The following is a 16,799-nucleotide window of genomic DNA, read 5'->3' on the forward strand; positions in this document are numbered from 1 at the left end:
GATGGGTGAAAATAGTGGATATCAGCTGGGCGTTTGATTTTTCTGTCATTTTCAGGTTATATTCAGATCTCACACTCTCCATGAAAGTTGTAGGGTTGGTTCTTGTGTATGCCGGAAATGCCTGTTCTTAGTGCGCCACAGATTCTGGAAAGTTTAACAGGTTTTAGGGGTTAATTCAATGACTTGCTGCTTTCTGTACAGCTAGAAATAGGACTAGATTTCTCACGTAAAATGTTTATCAATGTATTTTCTAAAACATATTAAAATTTTATAATTTTTAGAAATGATTTACTATTTTTTTGACCTCTATGTTCCAAACTACTCAAAACTGCCTATTTTTTTTTTCTCTAGTACGAATTATTACAAACCTTTGTAGACATCTTGTTTGAACTTTTTGGCGACCCCTTAGGAGTCTTGTGGCCTCTTATGTATATATATATATATATATATATATATATATATATATATATATATATATATATAATGGTTTTGTGCATTGAGTGGGTAAGCATGCTGTTGTGATATGATTATTCTAAGGTGTGATCATGAAATGTATAGAATAAACTGAATTTAAAAGATTTCCATCAGCTTTGTGATACCGGTGATGCCCCGAGGAGTGGGGTGCCCATCCTGTGTGATCTTGGATGCCTCGGTTGTGTGTGATACCAAGATGTTTCGGAGTGAGATGCCTTTGTTGTGTGATCAGGGATGTGTTGATTGTATGACATCGGGATGCCTTGGAGTGAGATGCCCCTGCTTTGTGATCATGGAATTCCTTAGTTGTGTGATACTAAGGTGCCTCAAAGTGAGATGCCCATGGTAGTGATTCCATGGAAGTCCAAATGAGGAATTTTGGAAGTGACTTGATTGGATTGGCCTGTGATTTGGTGAAAATCCTATTCAAGGGTAGATATTGAAATATATGATGAAAACACTCGGCGTGTGTTCATGTGTGGTTTGCTCATATCTTAGCTTGGTCAGTTGCACAGGACTTGTGTGTTCATATTGTTGTGCTTTATTTGTGGTAAATACGAATGTAAACAAGGGTGACAATGGAGTGGTCTATGTGATAGTTTTTGTGCTAGTCTATGTGTGCTGCTTATTGTTAAATCTTGCATTTTCCTTAGCGACTAATGGATCACCTAGTTTGGAACCCTATTGTTTCTTTACTAGACAGTGCATATTCCTTCATCTTTTTTAGATAGTTAGAATGAACGTTCCACCTGTGGTGCGGTACAAGGTCATTGCTTACATTGACATGTCTTTCCATGATGTTTATGACCGCGACATTGAAATGATCTACATTCGGTACGAAGCCACACTATGGATGGACGATGGACGTGTTGACTAGATCCCTATGTGGTTTGAGGCTTGGTTCATTAACCATGAAGGAGAATTGTTTGGACCTTTTTGGATTGGTGATGGTGGGTCTAGAGCTAGAGCAGGTGGTGCTTCGAACACCTCAAAGCTAAGGATGCTTTTATTTTTTGAGCGACATGGATTTAGCTTAAGAGGTAGTGTAGCTAGGCTCCTTTTGATCATTTCCTAGGCTCGACGCATACACTTTTAGTTTATGTCATGTAAATATTTCCCTATGTATGCGCGGTACATGTAAGCTCCCATGTTGATGTAAGTAAGAAACAAGTGATGAACTTAATAGGAAGGGAAAATGTCACAAATGGTCCCTATACTATTACTTAATGTGCAATTTGGTCCATTAACTTTCGATCGACTCAATTTAGTCCCTAAACTATTGATAAATGTTCGATTTGGTCCCTGAACTTTCGATCGGCTCAATTTGGTCCATGAACTATTGATAAATATCCGATTTAGTCCTTTGTTACTATTTTTCCTTCTTCTTTTTTTCTTTTTTTTAATTGAACTATTACTATTTTTTTTACTATTTTTTTTCTTCGTTACTATTTTTCCGATTTATTGAATTGTTTTTTTTCTCTTTCCCTCGCCGAAAAAAAAAGCAAAGAAAAAAAAAGAAAAACAGTAATGAAGGACTAAATCAGACATTTATCAATAGTTTAGGGACCAAATTGAGCCGATCGAAAGTTCAGGGATCAAATCGGACATTTATCAATAGTTCAATGACCAAATTGAGCCGATCGAAAGTTCAGGGACCAAATTGCACATTAAGTAATAATATAGGGACCATTTGTGACATTTTCCCTAACAGGAAACGAGGTGGTGCCACTTCCATGATGATTAGTGTATGTTTATAGATGAATGGTTGATGGTAAATTACAAGACAAGATGATAATACCTTAGAAGATTTCAAGACCTTGTAATATTCATATTATACATGCTAATCATTTAGGTCGGAATATCTTAATACAATTATTCATTAAAGCGGCTCCTGTTAATATACTAATAATAAGTTTCCCCTTGCGTTTAGTATATGACACTATTGGGACGTCACAACATCAATGTCCCTATTACTCAGAAAATTGGTTGAATTCTCATGATCTCATGTACATAATTCTTCACATGATTCTACTCCTTTGGAAGCACCTTTATGAGTTTGTGTCATGGTTTCGTCTAACTTCATCTTAAACATTTCTTAATTATCTGGGAGAATGTTTATTTTTATCTCCCTTACTCGATTAGTTCCCTCAAAGGTAATTGGGAGTCGATCTTAGATTTCTTTAGTTGAGGTACAAGAGGAAATTTTGTTAAATTCAAACGGAGATAACAACTTTTGCATTTAGTGCAAATCTGTTTTCAATTTCTTCACAGATAGAAGCACGTGATGCTAACGGAACTTTTTCTTCAACTAGTGGTACTAGGGGTCTAGTAAGTGGAGGAACTCGTAGTTCATTTTCAATTACTTCCCACATGGAAATTTTAGTGGCCTACAAATATGGCTTTGCTCATTATTTCCAATAGTCATAGTTGGTTCCATCAAAAAATGTAGGCTTGCTTGGAACTTGTAATTTAGGAAAACCAAAACGAACAATCTTAGCCATAAGTAAGATCTTTATGCTAAGAAGTACAACACTTCAAGTAATATGTGACGAAACTTTGATATCAATTATTGGGACTAACAAATACAACCTAGAGAAGATGAATAGATTGTTTTTATAATTAAATGAATTTTCTTGTGGAAGACAATAAGCAGAAGTTTAACAATGATTAGTGGCAAATCAATGATGACAAGGTAGATCAACAATGACAGGTATAAGTGTCCTATTAAGCAAATGTGGCAAATAATGAACAATGAAGAGGATAATGAGGAGATATGAAATTGTGCACAAAAGGTTCATAAGGGTTCAGCTTTTTCCTAAGTTTATGTCCTCTTTCTAAGGTAATAATCTTAATACTGGTCAAATTCTACTAATAATCTTCAAGCCAAGTTACAATCAAGACGTATTGTTCCTATCAAATGATAGATCACACTATAAGGACACAAATACTACTATCACACTTGTACATTTGTTTTTAACATGATTATAAAACAATAATATAACTACATAGAGAACTTTCAAGCGGACATTTCTACAATCTATGAAGTACCGACACTCTCCAAAAGCCTTCGTGTCGTGTCGGACACTTTGACACGTGTCCGATACTTTCGAACACTCTCTGACACTCTTTGACACTCGATCAACACGTGTCGGAGAATTCGACACCTAGTCAACTTTTTTGACACTCGAGTTGGAATTTTGACATACGAGTTTCCGACAAGTGATTCTAATATCGAGGTTAATTTTAAAAATTCAATAAATGAGAGGTCAATATATATATAACACATTAATAAAAATAATAAATGGAGAAAGAAAAAAAATCTAGTATTCTCTTCTTTTCTAATTCCCATTTCCTGTGATACACAATTCACCCCTTATGTTTTTTTTTCTTCTCTTCCGACATATCTAACATGTGAATCCAGAATATGAATTATTTATTTTTTCCCCAAATTTTATGAATTATTGAAATAGAGTTGAATTTATCAAATTAAAACAATAAGTGATAAATAAATGACAGATTAATGTTTTTAGTGTATATTCATTCTAGGCTTTTTTATTTATTTATTTATTTATGAATTTGATTAAAATAATCATAAAAATGATAATTTATTATGTATATATAAATATATATTTAATATACAACGTGCCTGAACGTGTCGGAATTCTTTGTATTTTTAGAAATGACATGTTAGCGTGTCGTGTCGTGTCGCGTATCGCGTATCGGTGTCGGTGCTACTTAGTCTACGATATTATTGGAAAAAGAGAATGATGAACGGTTCTAGTACATCTCTATTTTTCCGTTCAACCTTTTTCAGCTCTTTTAATCCTTTTTATATAAACATCTTCAATCCATTCGCCAAAGTAATTTGGGAAGCAAGGAGCTATTGGGGGTTGCTTAGAGCAGATACCATGCCCATATAATCCGTTCTAGCGGAAATAGCAAGGTTTTCCCAGATAGTGTCTGCTAAAGCTGTTACACTCATTGTTCTTCCTAGAAATTGCCAATTGTTCTCTGCATGGTCCCGGCACTCCCGCCGTAGTTTCCTCAGCCTGTTAATGGCAATAGTCCTTTAAAAAATTGGTCATCTTCAAATGACACATTCGGCATCATCTCCCAAGGCTCATTATTAGCACAATCCGAAGTTCGTTGTCACTCATAATTATTAGTCCGTTGATTCTGTCCATAGTTGAACAATGAGACATGAATTGTTATCAATTATCCAATGATTTCCTTTCCTACGTGGCATTATAAGACTAAAAACAACGTGTTATGGTCCAATTCCTAATTTTTTTACCCCATATCTTATGTAAATGAAAGTTTTCTTGGATGGATTTAATTGAGATTATGAAGATAAAAACGCTTCAATATATATAAGAAAAGAAGCCACATATGAGAGAGAATCGCCCTCATCGGCTCATTTCAGTGATGGTCAGGTAGAGTTGCTGCACCCCATCTAATTATTTCGCCTCACCATAGGTGGTCTACGGCTGTGACTTTTTTTATGTTTTTTTCCATTGATTTCACAGAAAATAATTTGCAAGAAAACATTTTCTGAATTTTCCGATATTTATTTCAAGAAAAATGAATTAGTTGGGAAAAACATTTTCCATGAAGGGAAAAGAAGTCCTCTAAGATTTGAGAAAATATTTTCCACTTTTGAGAAAGAGTAATATATTTTCCACACCTTCTTCTTTCACCTCACTTTCCTTTATCAAATACCTTTTTTCCTTTTATTTTTTAAATTTTTTAAAATCAATTTTTAATTATTTTCCATTCTTTTTTTTTTCCTTTTCTTCTTCATGGGTCGGTCACCGGCCACGATGATAGCTGGCTATTGGCCTCAAGCAAGCTCGAGCCTCGCCATAGGCTAGCAAGCTTGAGCCCCACCACATCTAGCCATCTAAGCGGGGCTTGAACCTTGCCGGAGGTCACCAAACATTGACATGAGGCCCTAGCTCGCCCGATTGACCTTGAGCGAGCTCATGCCTTGCCAAATTCACCCACCCGGGACGAGGCTCGGTCGAATTTGGCGAGCTCAAGCTCGCTGGTGTCGGCAAGCTTGGCCTCACTTGATCAAGTGAGGCTCCAACTGGCCTGTGGCCAATCGTCATGGTTGGTGATTGTCCAATGAAGAAGAAAAGGAAAGGAAAAAAAAAAGATAAAAAAAGAGAAAAAGAACAAAAATTACTTTTTAGAAAAATATATATAATAAAAAAATTATTAAAATGGGTTCATGGAGGAAAATATTTTTTTTACGGAACGGGAAAAATTATTTTCTAATTCATTTTTAGATTTCGGCTAAACAGTGGAAAATATAGTTATATTTCTGAAAAATGACTTTATGAAAAATATTTTCCGTGAAATGAACGGAGCCTATTTAGTGTTCGTTTTCTCAATAAAAAATTGTGCCTTTTCTTTAGTCACATTTAACTAAGATCTAGGACTTAAAATTAGAATTTTGGACCAAAACAACATTGCTTTAATCTTATGCTCCATTGTTTAGTTAACATTAACGTGGCATAAGAGAGAGAAAATAACAAAAAAGACACGCTATATATTTTGTTAATCAAATTAGATGGACTTAATGGAAGGACTTAATTGCACTTTTTGAAAATTTTTATAATTTAATTGCACTATTCCGACAAATTTTAGGAATCCTTATGCACGTATCCCCTTTTGTTTTAGGCTTTCTCAACCCTACAATACGAAAAAACCCAAATTACTCTCATTTTTAAGGTGTCTCTCCCTTATTTTGGATGAATATCATGCAATAAGCTTGTGCAACTTCAACTCCTAGGTGATTGTGAAGGTTCTGGCAAATAGACCATGGCTCCTGTAATTGATCTCTATGAAGTAGAATGCCTTCGTGTTTTTTATGGTTCTGGAGATTCTTCACCAAATTCGTATTATAAATTGACAAGAGAAATTTTAAGTTTTATTGAAATTGAAAATGGAAAAGGCATACAATTGTGTTGAATGGGACTTTCGTTAAGCACGGATTTTGTGCAAGAGTGGATTAACTTGGTTGTGCAATGTCAAAGACTTATCACTTTCAACATTAGTTTTAATGGGGAACCTCTATCTTATTTCAAACCTACGCATTGAATTCGGTAAAAGGCCCTTTGTCTCTTTATTTATTTATTTTGGTTGCAAATATGTTGTCCCCTCTTATTGACAAGCCAATGGAGAATGGCTCTATTTAAGGGGTTTAATTTAACAACAATTCTTTCACCTACTTTTTGTAGACGACGACGACATCTTTTTCCTTGACCGAACCTTTTGAGAATGTCGACAAGTCTCAAAAGTGTTAAATCAGCATCGACTATTAATCTCAACAAATGAATTATATTATTCAGCAAGGATGTTGTTCTAAATCCTTGAGGAACAACCTAGCTGCAGAGAACCATAATGGAAAAAAGAAGAAGGGAGATATGTTGGGATCCCCTCTGACGGGAGAATTTCAAAATATCTGACGTTTGCATGCATCTTATCGAATGTTAGTATAAAACTAGAAGATTGTAAATAAAAATTGCTGTCAAGAGCTGGCACGGAGATATTTCTGAAAGGCTGTTGTACAAGTTTTACCTACATATGCTCTTGTCTGTCCGATTGAAAGGATTTTTGTGGAAAATATCTTAAATCGGAGAATGGCCACATTGGAGGGGCAGGGTGGGAAACATCCACAAGGAGGAAGGATGGTGGTCTTGGTTTTAAAGGTTTGTTACCTTTTAACAAACCTATGCTTGTTTTAATTCATGCAAAACAAGCATGGGACCACCCTCAAAATCGTGACTCTCTCGATTGAAGTTTTTAAAGGTCTTTACTTCCAAAACTGATTTTGGTCGGGCAGGGAAGGGATCACATTTATCATGGGGATGGCAAAGTCCTATTCTAAGAAAAAAATGTGATATTAGATTTTGTGAAGATCATCGTAATCCTTAAAATCTTTCATTTACTTAATGAAAATCTACTCTGTCCTGACAAAAAAAAAATTATCATTCTTTGGGTGATTCTGTGATACCAGAAGGCAACTTTGGATTGAAATGTAACAAATCTCAATCTGGACTATTGTAGTTTTTTTGGCTTTTCAATGTAAGTTGTAACAACGAGAAGTCCAGAAGATGCAGTCTATTGAGGCGAAGGTTTGGAAGACCTATCTAAGACATTCAGGAGTCCAAGAACTCTAGAGAACCCTGCCACAAGGGTTCAAGCATACATGATAAGGTTCTTTCAATTTTCTTTAAGACCATAATGAATTAACAGACTTTAAGTGGATGATCCAGATAGCAGGGAAAAGGTAAAGGGAACGAAAAGTGAAAGGGAAAAGCCCGTCAACGTGCCTAGAAAGTCATGTCTCTACTACAATCACCTGCGCTCAAGAAACCCCAGTCAAGTTTCAGATTAAAATGGAATGATAAAATATATGAGAGGAATTTTCAAAAAAGAAGACCACCTGAGCATGCGGGTGTCCTCACGGTAATAAAAATAATTTTGTTGGTCAGGCAGCCATGGGAAAAAGGAAGAGATAATTGTACAATCTACGAACTCTCCGGATGTACCTATCCTCTCGTTTAAGAAAATATATAATTTCGAATTCGTAGTATGTGCGCTAAATCTGAAGGATGTTTGGCACGTCGGAAACCAATAAATGACAACACTAGCATTCACGAATGTAAATCACATTGCAACACCGCAATTCATAAAGCCATTTCTTTCATAAAAGTTGGGGCTGCTGTCTTGAGATTACAGGGAAAGGAGACTGCAATGCTTCTAAATGTACAATTAAGACTACATTCCCATACCACTACAGTTAGAGAGAACTCAAACCTCGTGAGCACTAGGCTGTGGAGATCTTGCTTTCCCAGAAGCAAATTAATTCGTTTGGGTTCACTTTGGTCCCAAGATTCAACAGGCAAGGCCTAAAAATTCACAGGGGAAGAATATCAAACTCATGAGGCATGAAGTCTTCGCTGGGTCTGTAGTATTTGTCCGGTGAGTACAGGCTTAAGTTTGATACTTGGCTTGTATAGAGGCAGGCAAATCTCTCGACCTGCATATGGTAATTTTTGTGATAAAACCTCTCATTAGGTTACATCTGACCAAAGCCAGGACGCAGCTACATACTACAGTAATATCATGCTGGTTCACATTAGCCAAGCTAGTATGCATGATAGCAACAAAAATTAAGACAGGTGCTTATAGATACAACATAAAAAGCTTACTTGATGGGCAAAGCGGGAGTTCTGATATCCAGTCTTCATAAGTTGTCCCCAGACTTTGTGAAACTGAATTGTTCATGAAAAGAGAAGTCATGGTTCCATCAATGTAGCTGGATTTAAGGACCAACAAGCAGCCAAAGAGGAAACAATAAACATAACACCAACATTCTCTACCTTATGGTGGCAATCTCTTTGAGCCAGTTGATGGCTGAGGCGCACTTGATTCCTTAGAGACTACATTAAAATGATGAAAAGGAATGTGTCATCATCAATGTCATACCAAAGAAGTATTGCTTGGCTTTGTCCTTACCTCCAGTTCTTCCACATCGGAGGATAACTTTCGCTTCTCTTCAGGATTAACACTTTCAAACCTGAACAAAATGACAATGTTTAACATACTTCACCAGTCCAAAATATCATTCCACACTAGGATAAAGAGCAGGCAACCATAAATTTCTTTACTATTAAGAGACAAATGACTCATAATTCAAGTAGTAGGATTTTATGGCAAATCAAATCGAAGGCCATGATGCAAGCATCAACTGTACACATGAGAAATGTGAAAAACTAAAATGATCTAATACGGGATGAATGACAGGTAAAATTTCTACCTTGGCCAGAAACCCCAACATCTTTTCCAGCTTTTGTCATCATCTTTTTGTCAAGTTCAAAACCATATTTATTACCAGAACTTAAGGCAACCACTTGGGAAGCAACATCATTATTATGTGGACGCATACGTAAACAGACACAATGAACTAACAGAAATTAAGAGCACTTTCACTTCACATGATTGAAGATTGCTTGAATGGATGTGCTCACTTCCTTTGGAAGGATAGGGAATTGCTTCTCCATTGACAACAGTTGGCTAATATAACTATGTACAACAAATTAAGTTTATTACAAAACATGACCTGAAAAGAATTCACAATTACAAAAATAATAATGATAATAGTAATAATAATTGAGCAAGCAACATAGAGACCTGAGCTAAAATTGGAAGACCCAACTGGTAAACCATCAGTTTGAATAATACAGATAAAACTGACTGCCTCATTAAAAAGAAAAAAGAAAATACATAATAACAGTACAGACATTTTGAATACCACAAATTTCCATAATCTATGCATCTTTCTATATACTACTTAAATTTTTTTTTTTTTTTTGGGTCGGAATATAGTACTTACTTGAGAGACCACTTTAGATGATGGATTTTATCTTCAATATGATCCCGCTCATTCCTCATTAACCTGAGTTGCTGCATGGAAATCCACTTACATCAGGCTGATGTGTATTGTATGTTACCACCATTACATTTTCAGAGATGACCCCTTGAAAGGCAGTGAGGATATCTATGGATGATATAGTGGACTAAAAGTGTGGATGCCCCTCCATCATCTAGACCCTTAAAACACCACATCAACCCTCACCCTCTTACATGGTCTGGTAAAATAAACAAATAAAAAAGTACGGAAGTTTTCCCCACAAACACCTTGCGGCTGTCCCTTAATTCCCATAGAAGTTTAACCTCCCTTTCAAGCTCCGGAACAACAAGCATCGTACGCCAACCTGCTCAACAGACATGATATAACCAACATAGAGCAGTTAAGCAACTGCAGCATATGGATTTTTAGAATGAATTAACTAACAATAACAATAATAAGGAATGCCATATGAACATCAAAGCTGTAAATTCAAGATTCAATGTACACTAAAAGCACATTTAAGAGACTTTTAAATTATTTTGCAATACACATGACATTCCTACGATGCAGTCCACCTCAATTTTTGCCCAGGACAGCCATCTTCCACTATTTTCCATTTGTAAGTGTTACTGCCTTATTGTTACTAAAATTGGAAACTAAACCCTGCTTCTTATTTAGTACAATTTCCACTCCACAGATGTACATTCATAACTGATTAAAGAGAATTGCTATATACCACAGATGTCAGATCTTCTTCAAAATCCTCTAGCTATTGTCTTTTGCCAAGTTCCAATTTAAAAATGTAAATCATACAGATTGCTCAAAACTCCAGTAAATAACTGGATGAATTTGGATATTGTCCTAAATGTGCTTGAAGATGTAGCAACCAAAATTGTGCCAGCAAGCTCTGACACAAATGTCTCTCATTTTCACAGTTAAGGTAAAACTGACAGATGCTGCTAACAAATCAGTAGATTCATCATAGAACATAAAACTGACTGATCAGACTACAGTTGGCAGAAACTGCTTTAGCAAATTAAGATAGTCATACCGAGGACCTTTTTACTGCGCAATATATCCCCATAGATGTGATCCCCAACATAAAGAACCTACCAAAGAGGTGGGCTATGTCAATAATACAAGTATTTTCAAGCATGAAAACTCATAATAAAAGTAACAAGTGTATCCAAGCCTTTCAGCTGAAATATTGGCACTGAAACATCTCAATAAAGAAATGAGATGAATCAGATCTTACATATGTGATAATATCAGGACGGTCCAAAGCTAAAGATGAGAGATGGTTAATGTTCCAATAAGATAGAAGAAGATTGAGAGAGAAATTCACCATGATTTTCATTTTTATGTTACTCATTAGCAAATGAAATGATAAAGGTTCAATTGCCGAAATGATCAGAAACATGGACAAAATCACCTGTGAACTTGACTCAATGGACAGTAGTTTATGAAGATGACCAACATTTCCTCCCTGAAAAGACAAGTTTTAAGCATCATTTACGATGGAAAACAGTCATTCCGTTCGAGCATAGTTATGGACTAAAGCAAGTACATATTCATTTAGGAAGAATAAAATGTTTGTCAAAGAAATACCTGAAAAACTCTGCAACCCTTATTTGATGGCTGCAACATCAATCTTGGCACAGTGTCTCCTACCTTCAATTACCCTTAATTATCAGGGATATGGCACAAGCATATAAAGGGCTCAAAGAACTGAGTAGCACCACAACTAACCTGAGGCATTGGAGTGCCATTATCAGTATTAAGCAGCATCCCGGACTCAGGTTCAACCTCAAAAAGATTGGCCCGATTATCCTCATGGAAAAAGCTAGGCTTTGCACTGCATAGGCAGCTCCGTCCGTTTAGTTATTGTCACATAATTTGAAGGCCATGAACATATGTTCACCACCGAATACATTAAAACACTGCTTAAGTTGTTCAAAAAGTAGAGGAGCAGCAGATATAAGGACAGCTGCCTGGCATGTAATCATGCTACAGTTTGGCAGCTACAGTTGCTAAATGTGAAATGTGAAGGAAGCAAATGTTTGAATTTGATCTAGTTACTTCAAAAACCGACATACCTGCCGGTGATGACGACGTCAAAGTATTGGAGCCAGTCAAAATTGCAGGAGGTATTACCCCCTGATGTATGGAGACCACAAAGATAATTCATTACAATATTCGTGTAGTCCCATAAACTGCAACAAAAGAATAAAGAATATATCAATAGCAGAATGGAAAACTTCAAGTGCAAAAACCTTTACTAAGAGTATTTCAAAGTGAAAATGGCTGGCTATCAAAAAGGAAATGAGAAAAGTTGTGCCACATTCCATAGAAGATCATCATAAAGAACCCGATACTTAAGAAACATAGATAACTAAAAATGACATAACCACATTGAGATACGAGCATAAAGTTACTACACTTCTGTTCAAAAGACAATGAATACCATACCTGTTCGTTGCTAAGAATGTTGCACGTCCAGAATCCCTGAGCATTTTGAGCAAAGGTACTATGCATGCATCCTCATTGATATACCTTGCAAAAGAACAACCGAAAGCCCACAAAGAGAGATTATCTGTCCGCAACCCAGCAAGTGTAATTAACCAGTGCTGCACCGCAGCACTCTATGAGATGAAAGACCTTTTCTGGATAGAAAGCTGTCCCTGTTAGAAGTTGTTAAGTAGGCTACTATTGACAGATTTTTTATATCTACCTTTTAGGATCTTTTGCAACCATTTGCTTCAAAGTCCCATCTCGATGACACAAATCAACTGCAGCTCGAACGTCTTTGTACATATGAGCATAGCTGGAGGGAAAATTTACAAAATATAATGGGTAAAATAAGGCAGGCATATACAAAATAATGTGACTTAAGGGAAAAAATTGTCAACAATCCTCTCCCATTGGATGCATCTTAGCAGTCTTCTCACCCAGCAAGTTGTGTGTGTACTTCATTAAAGAATCACTCATTGATGTTTTCATGAAAAGGACTAGGCTATGATTGAGCAAGTAAATTATAAAACCTTGCCATTGCAATTTTGCGTAAATGTAGGAAGCTCAATTTTTTTACCAACATCGGATCTTTCACAGTGTTGCACATGTCATCCAACAGTAATACATATTGTAGGACTGTACTTGTAAAAGGACAGAAGGGGCCACTCCTGCACTTCCACTAGAACATCCTCAAAGTAAATCTACTTTCCCATCTATCTAGACATTTAACCATGGCTGTTAAGTGAAATGACCGGAAGGAACATCTATCTTATCAATTAGAGAGTAATTACGAGTCTATTTATATTAAAGTTGTCTGTGAAGTGCTATTGCAGTTTCTGAATTGCAAATTCTAGGTGTTGCTAGAATCTTATAGGAGCATCAGTCAACAGGTTTTGATAAAAGATCACAGAACATGAGGTCACAGTTCCTTAAGTAAAGAAATGATAAAACAGGGGTAATCACCATGATAATTATCCATCATGTTATGGAAATTGCTATAGACCTCCGTTGACGAAAGTATGACTCCTTTTTGCATGTAAGAACTTTTGTTACAGCTATTAAAGGCCCTACTTGTTAAAGGATGACAAAGAAATATAGTTGCATACACAAACATGTTAAGCTGCAAAGAGAAGGTCAATTGTCCTCTTACTTGGTGCCTTCTGCAATCTTTCCAGGATTCTTGTCCTTAAAATCAACTAGTTGTGCAAACAAATAAGCTTCAGCTAGCGAAAACAGGGTATCAATAAGGGCATAGTCTGGCTCATCAAAAGAATCTCGTATCAGAGTATTGCCATAGGTGCTGACTTTCTCTTCCTTACTTAACTCTCTGAACCCGTGGTAGGCTACTTTCACATATTTATGCCTATCCATCTGCGCGATGAAAAGTTGCATAACACTAAGTGCTAATCTAATAGAAAGACTAATGGCCTAAAAAAGTAGCAACTACCACAAAAACTAAAGGAAGACCTTTAAGATGTTGCCTCTCTTCTTATCAAGAACCAATCCCCTCACCATGTACTTCCAATCAAAGGACCATTCCAACAACTGCATAGATTGATCTCAGTCAGCTCGCATATTAATTTATAAAGCACAACAAGTACATCATTACTAATCTTAGTGATCCAAAAAGATAAAACAGGAAAGAATTCTGCTGAGAACTTGGTCTAAAATATTTGCACATTAATTCCACTACTGGAGCCAACTTTTAGTTGAAGAAATTGCAGTAATCACTATCACAATCAAGCAGAGATTACTGGAAAAGGTAGTCTAGCAATTTAGATTGCATCAAACATCACAGTTATCTAAAACAAGCACAAGATACAAGACAAAGCTATTTTAGTTGCTAGAAGAATATGTCACAAGGGCAGAAAAGATATAAAATAAACCTCGATAGGGTATCCCAAATCATAGACCAGTTTCTTGATTGTGCCTTCATAAGCAAGGGACTCAAAAGTATCAGACTTGTATTGAGCCAAAGTGTAGTCCATGTCAAACCCCACGGCAACAATATTCCTCATATTCAATGATCTGTTGCAAAAGATCTGCTGTGCTATGTCAATCTTCTGTCCTCCTTCTGGAGCTGACCATATGCACGGCTTCAAACCATTATTTTCAAAACTGCCCATCTGTGAACAGTCTAAAGTCCTGTCATCAACAGTGGTTGCATGAATCCCGTCCATCGAGTAACTTGCATGCAACTGACAGGCTCCTGCTTTTGTTAAGGAGAGGAACAACAGCCTTGATGAGAAACCGTGTAAATGTACACACATTAGCATATGCTTGGTGCTCATAGGTACACAAAATAAAGTAAATACAGGTTCCAGAAAGAAACCATAAAATTGTAAATATGGCCCAGAAGAGGTTGCCTACAAAGTATCTGGTAGTAGTAACTAAGCAACAAACAAAAAGACAGTTGAAATCTGTACCATGTCGAATCCCCACTAAAAAAACAAGCAAGAATAAGACGAGGAGTTTAGTTGAATTAAATGCCAACAAAGCTCGAGCATAGGCTCAGAATTAGCGAAATGCACCAGAAGAGAATTTATGTATACTTTTCACCCCCGAACCCCTATACTAGGGTCTTGACCATCCCTTTCTTCAATCAAAAGTTCATCTTAGCTGTTCAACTAAGTCCAGTCCTGATAACTTACACTCTTCTCCCATAAATTGCATCTAGAAGTACCCTATTTAAACATGAGAAAAGCAAAAAGGATATCTTACCTTACATTCAATCAAAAGAGAACATAGCAGTCCACTTAAATGTTCCCCACTCATAGAACTTCCCGTGCATGCTCCAAGTATAACCTAGAAATTCGAAATCTCAATCAAAAAGCAGCTCTTTGCTCCCAAGTAGAGTTACCTACTGAACCAGCTCAACTTCTCCCCCAAAAACCACCTAAAGACACTAAAGGAAGCAATAATTTTGATCGAATAACTAGCATAAGCCCACTAAACAACTTCCCAAAGAACAGATTCCCTAGAACAACTCAACAGAAACCATAATGCCAGACCGGATAGAACTCCAAACACTGGAACTCAAAGCCAATCATCAACGTATCTAGAGCTCCAGAATACAGACATTGAAGGCAATAGTTTAACAACAGATTTAAACAACAGCTTAAAAAACTAAAACAACAAACAAGCACCGCCAAAATATGAGAATATGAGAACATGAGAAAACGAAGAAAGCCGAACCTAAAGTGAGAATCCCTCTCCTCCTAACGGAGAAGCGCGCGGGCCTCGAGAGACAGCGCGAGCCGAACCAGACGCGAGAGTCGCAGCCGAGAGGCGAGAGCGGAGGGAAGAGAGAGAGGCAAAAGGAGACGGGCTTCTTCGGGACTCGCATGGTGGAAGGGAAATGAGGACTGGTGGCTATATTTACACAGGCATCTCCGTCCTCGCCTCGGGAATAATGCAGACCACACGCGTGGAGGCGAGGAGGCAGAAGATGAAACGGAAACGGAAACGGAATCGGAATCGGAATCGGAATCGGGTGCTAGCAGCAGCAGCGGCAGCAGTGAGCGATTCCACGTTGGCGATTCGGTTGCGAGCAGAGGCATCTAAGCGACGATAACGATGACGTCATCACCACCATGGCCACCGTTGGTCCACCTCGAGCAGAAGCATCATCTGCACTGGGTGGTCTTCGTCGATTCGGATGCGGACCGAATCGAATGATTATTTGTCATCGGGAAGTGGATGACTAACTGTCTCTGCATCTTTGTAGGGAGAGAGAGAGAACTTGATTCCCGGGAAGATTCGCGTGGAGCTGGGGATTTGTTCTGCTTTCGCTCGTTGCAGAAATTAGAAATGGTGGGTGCGACCTTGTTTGTTGGTTCGGTTATAGAGAGAGAGAGAGAGAGATGGGGAATCGGAGACGTTACGGTGTGTTTGGATGAAGGAGAATGCTCGGCTGCCACGTGGGAATTTTCGGGATGCTTTAGAGATGCCGATGACGACTGATGACTCATCGCCTGCGGGTAGCTTGTGGCCTCGTGTGGATTGCGGACACTGGTGGTCCGATTTGGTTCCAATTTTACCTTTTTCAAATTTTCTCACCAAAATGAAAAAAGTTTGGGTAGTGAACAATTTTGGCAAAAGTTGGGTCGGGAAGAACCCGGAATTGATTCTTTTTCTTGGGCATTTTGCTTAAATAACAATGTCGCCGTGCTTTGGCAATGTTCTATTCTAAGTGTGGCCAACTAAGATTACATTTTTTTTTAAAAATCATAAAATACACTCATGCTGAGATCAATTACTTTACTTTTAGGTCAAGTAAGCAAAGAGCTAATATGTAAAGATAGCAATCTGACTGACGGACATGATATGACGGTACAATATCTGATTGAGCTATGAGGTAATAAAAGCAATTTCTTTAATGAGGCCATAA

The 16,799-nt window shown here is 37.3% G+C and overlaps 1 protein-coding gene across 3 annotated transcripts; it reads right to left on the minus strand.

Annotated features, from left to right (window-relative positions):
* Window positions 1-8,170: 8,170 nt before the first annotated feature.
* Window positions 8,171-16,275, minus strand: LOC104449020 (5'-nucleotidase domain-containing protein 4). 3 transcript variants are annotated; one of them, XM_039315767.1, is made up of 18 exons: window positions 15,605-15,746; window positions 15,136-15,214; window positions 14,296-14,618; window positions 13,877-13,954; window positions 13,560-13,780; window positions 12,630-12,722; window positions 12,368-12,451; window positions 11,995-12,111; window positions 11,648-11,753; window positions 11,507-11,569; window positions 11,331-11,384; window positions 10,950-11,007; window positions 10,186-10,262; window positions 9,881-9,951; window positions 9,004-9,064; window positions 8,868-8,927; window positions 8,697-8,759; window positions 8,171-8,524 (listed from the first exon to the last, which is right to left on the minus strand). In XM_039315767.1, exons 3-18 carry the CDS (start codon window positions 14,587-14,589, stop codon window positions 8,402-8,404), a joined length of 1,623 nt encoding a protein of 540 aa, XP_039171701.1. In that variant the 5' UTR covers window positions 14,590-14,618; window positions 15,136-15,214; window positions 15,605-15,746; the 3' UTR covers window positions 8,171-8,401. The 3 variants fall into 3 exon arrangements, with proteins under 3 accessions (XP_039171701.1, XP_010061312.2, XP_010061311.2); XM_010063010.3 differs by having other exon boundaries at window positions 15,131-15,214; XM_010063009.3 differs by lacking the exon at window positions 15,136-15,214 and having other exon boundaries at window positions 15,605-16,275.
* Between the last annotated feature and the right edge of the window lie 524 nt (window positions 16,276-16,799).

Source organism: Eucalyptus grandis, chromosome 6, assembly GCF_016545825.1.
Source record: "Eucalyptus grandis isolate ANBG69807.140 chromosome 6, ASM1654582v1, whole genome shotgun sequence".
Taxonomy (NCBI): domain Eukaryota; kingdom Viridiplantae; phylum Streptophyta; class Magnoliopsida; order Myrtales; family Myrtaceae; genus Eucalyptus; species Eucalyptus grandis.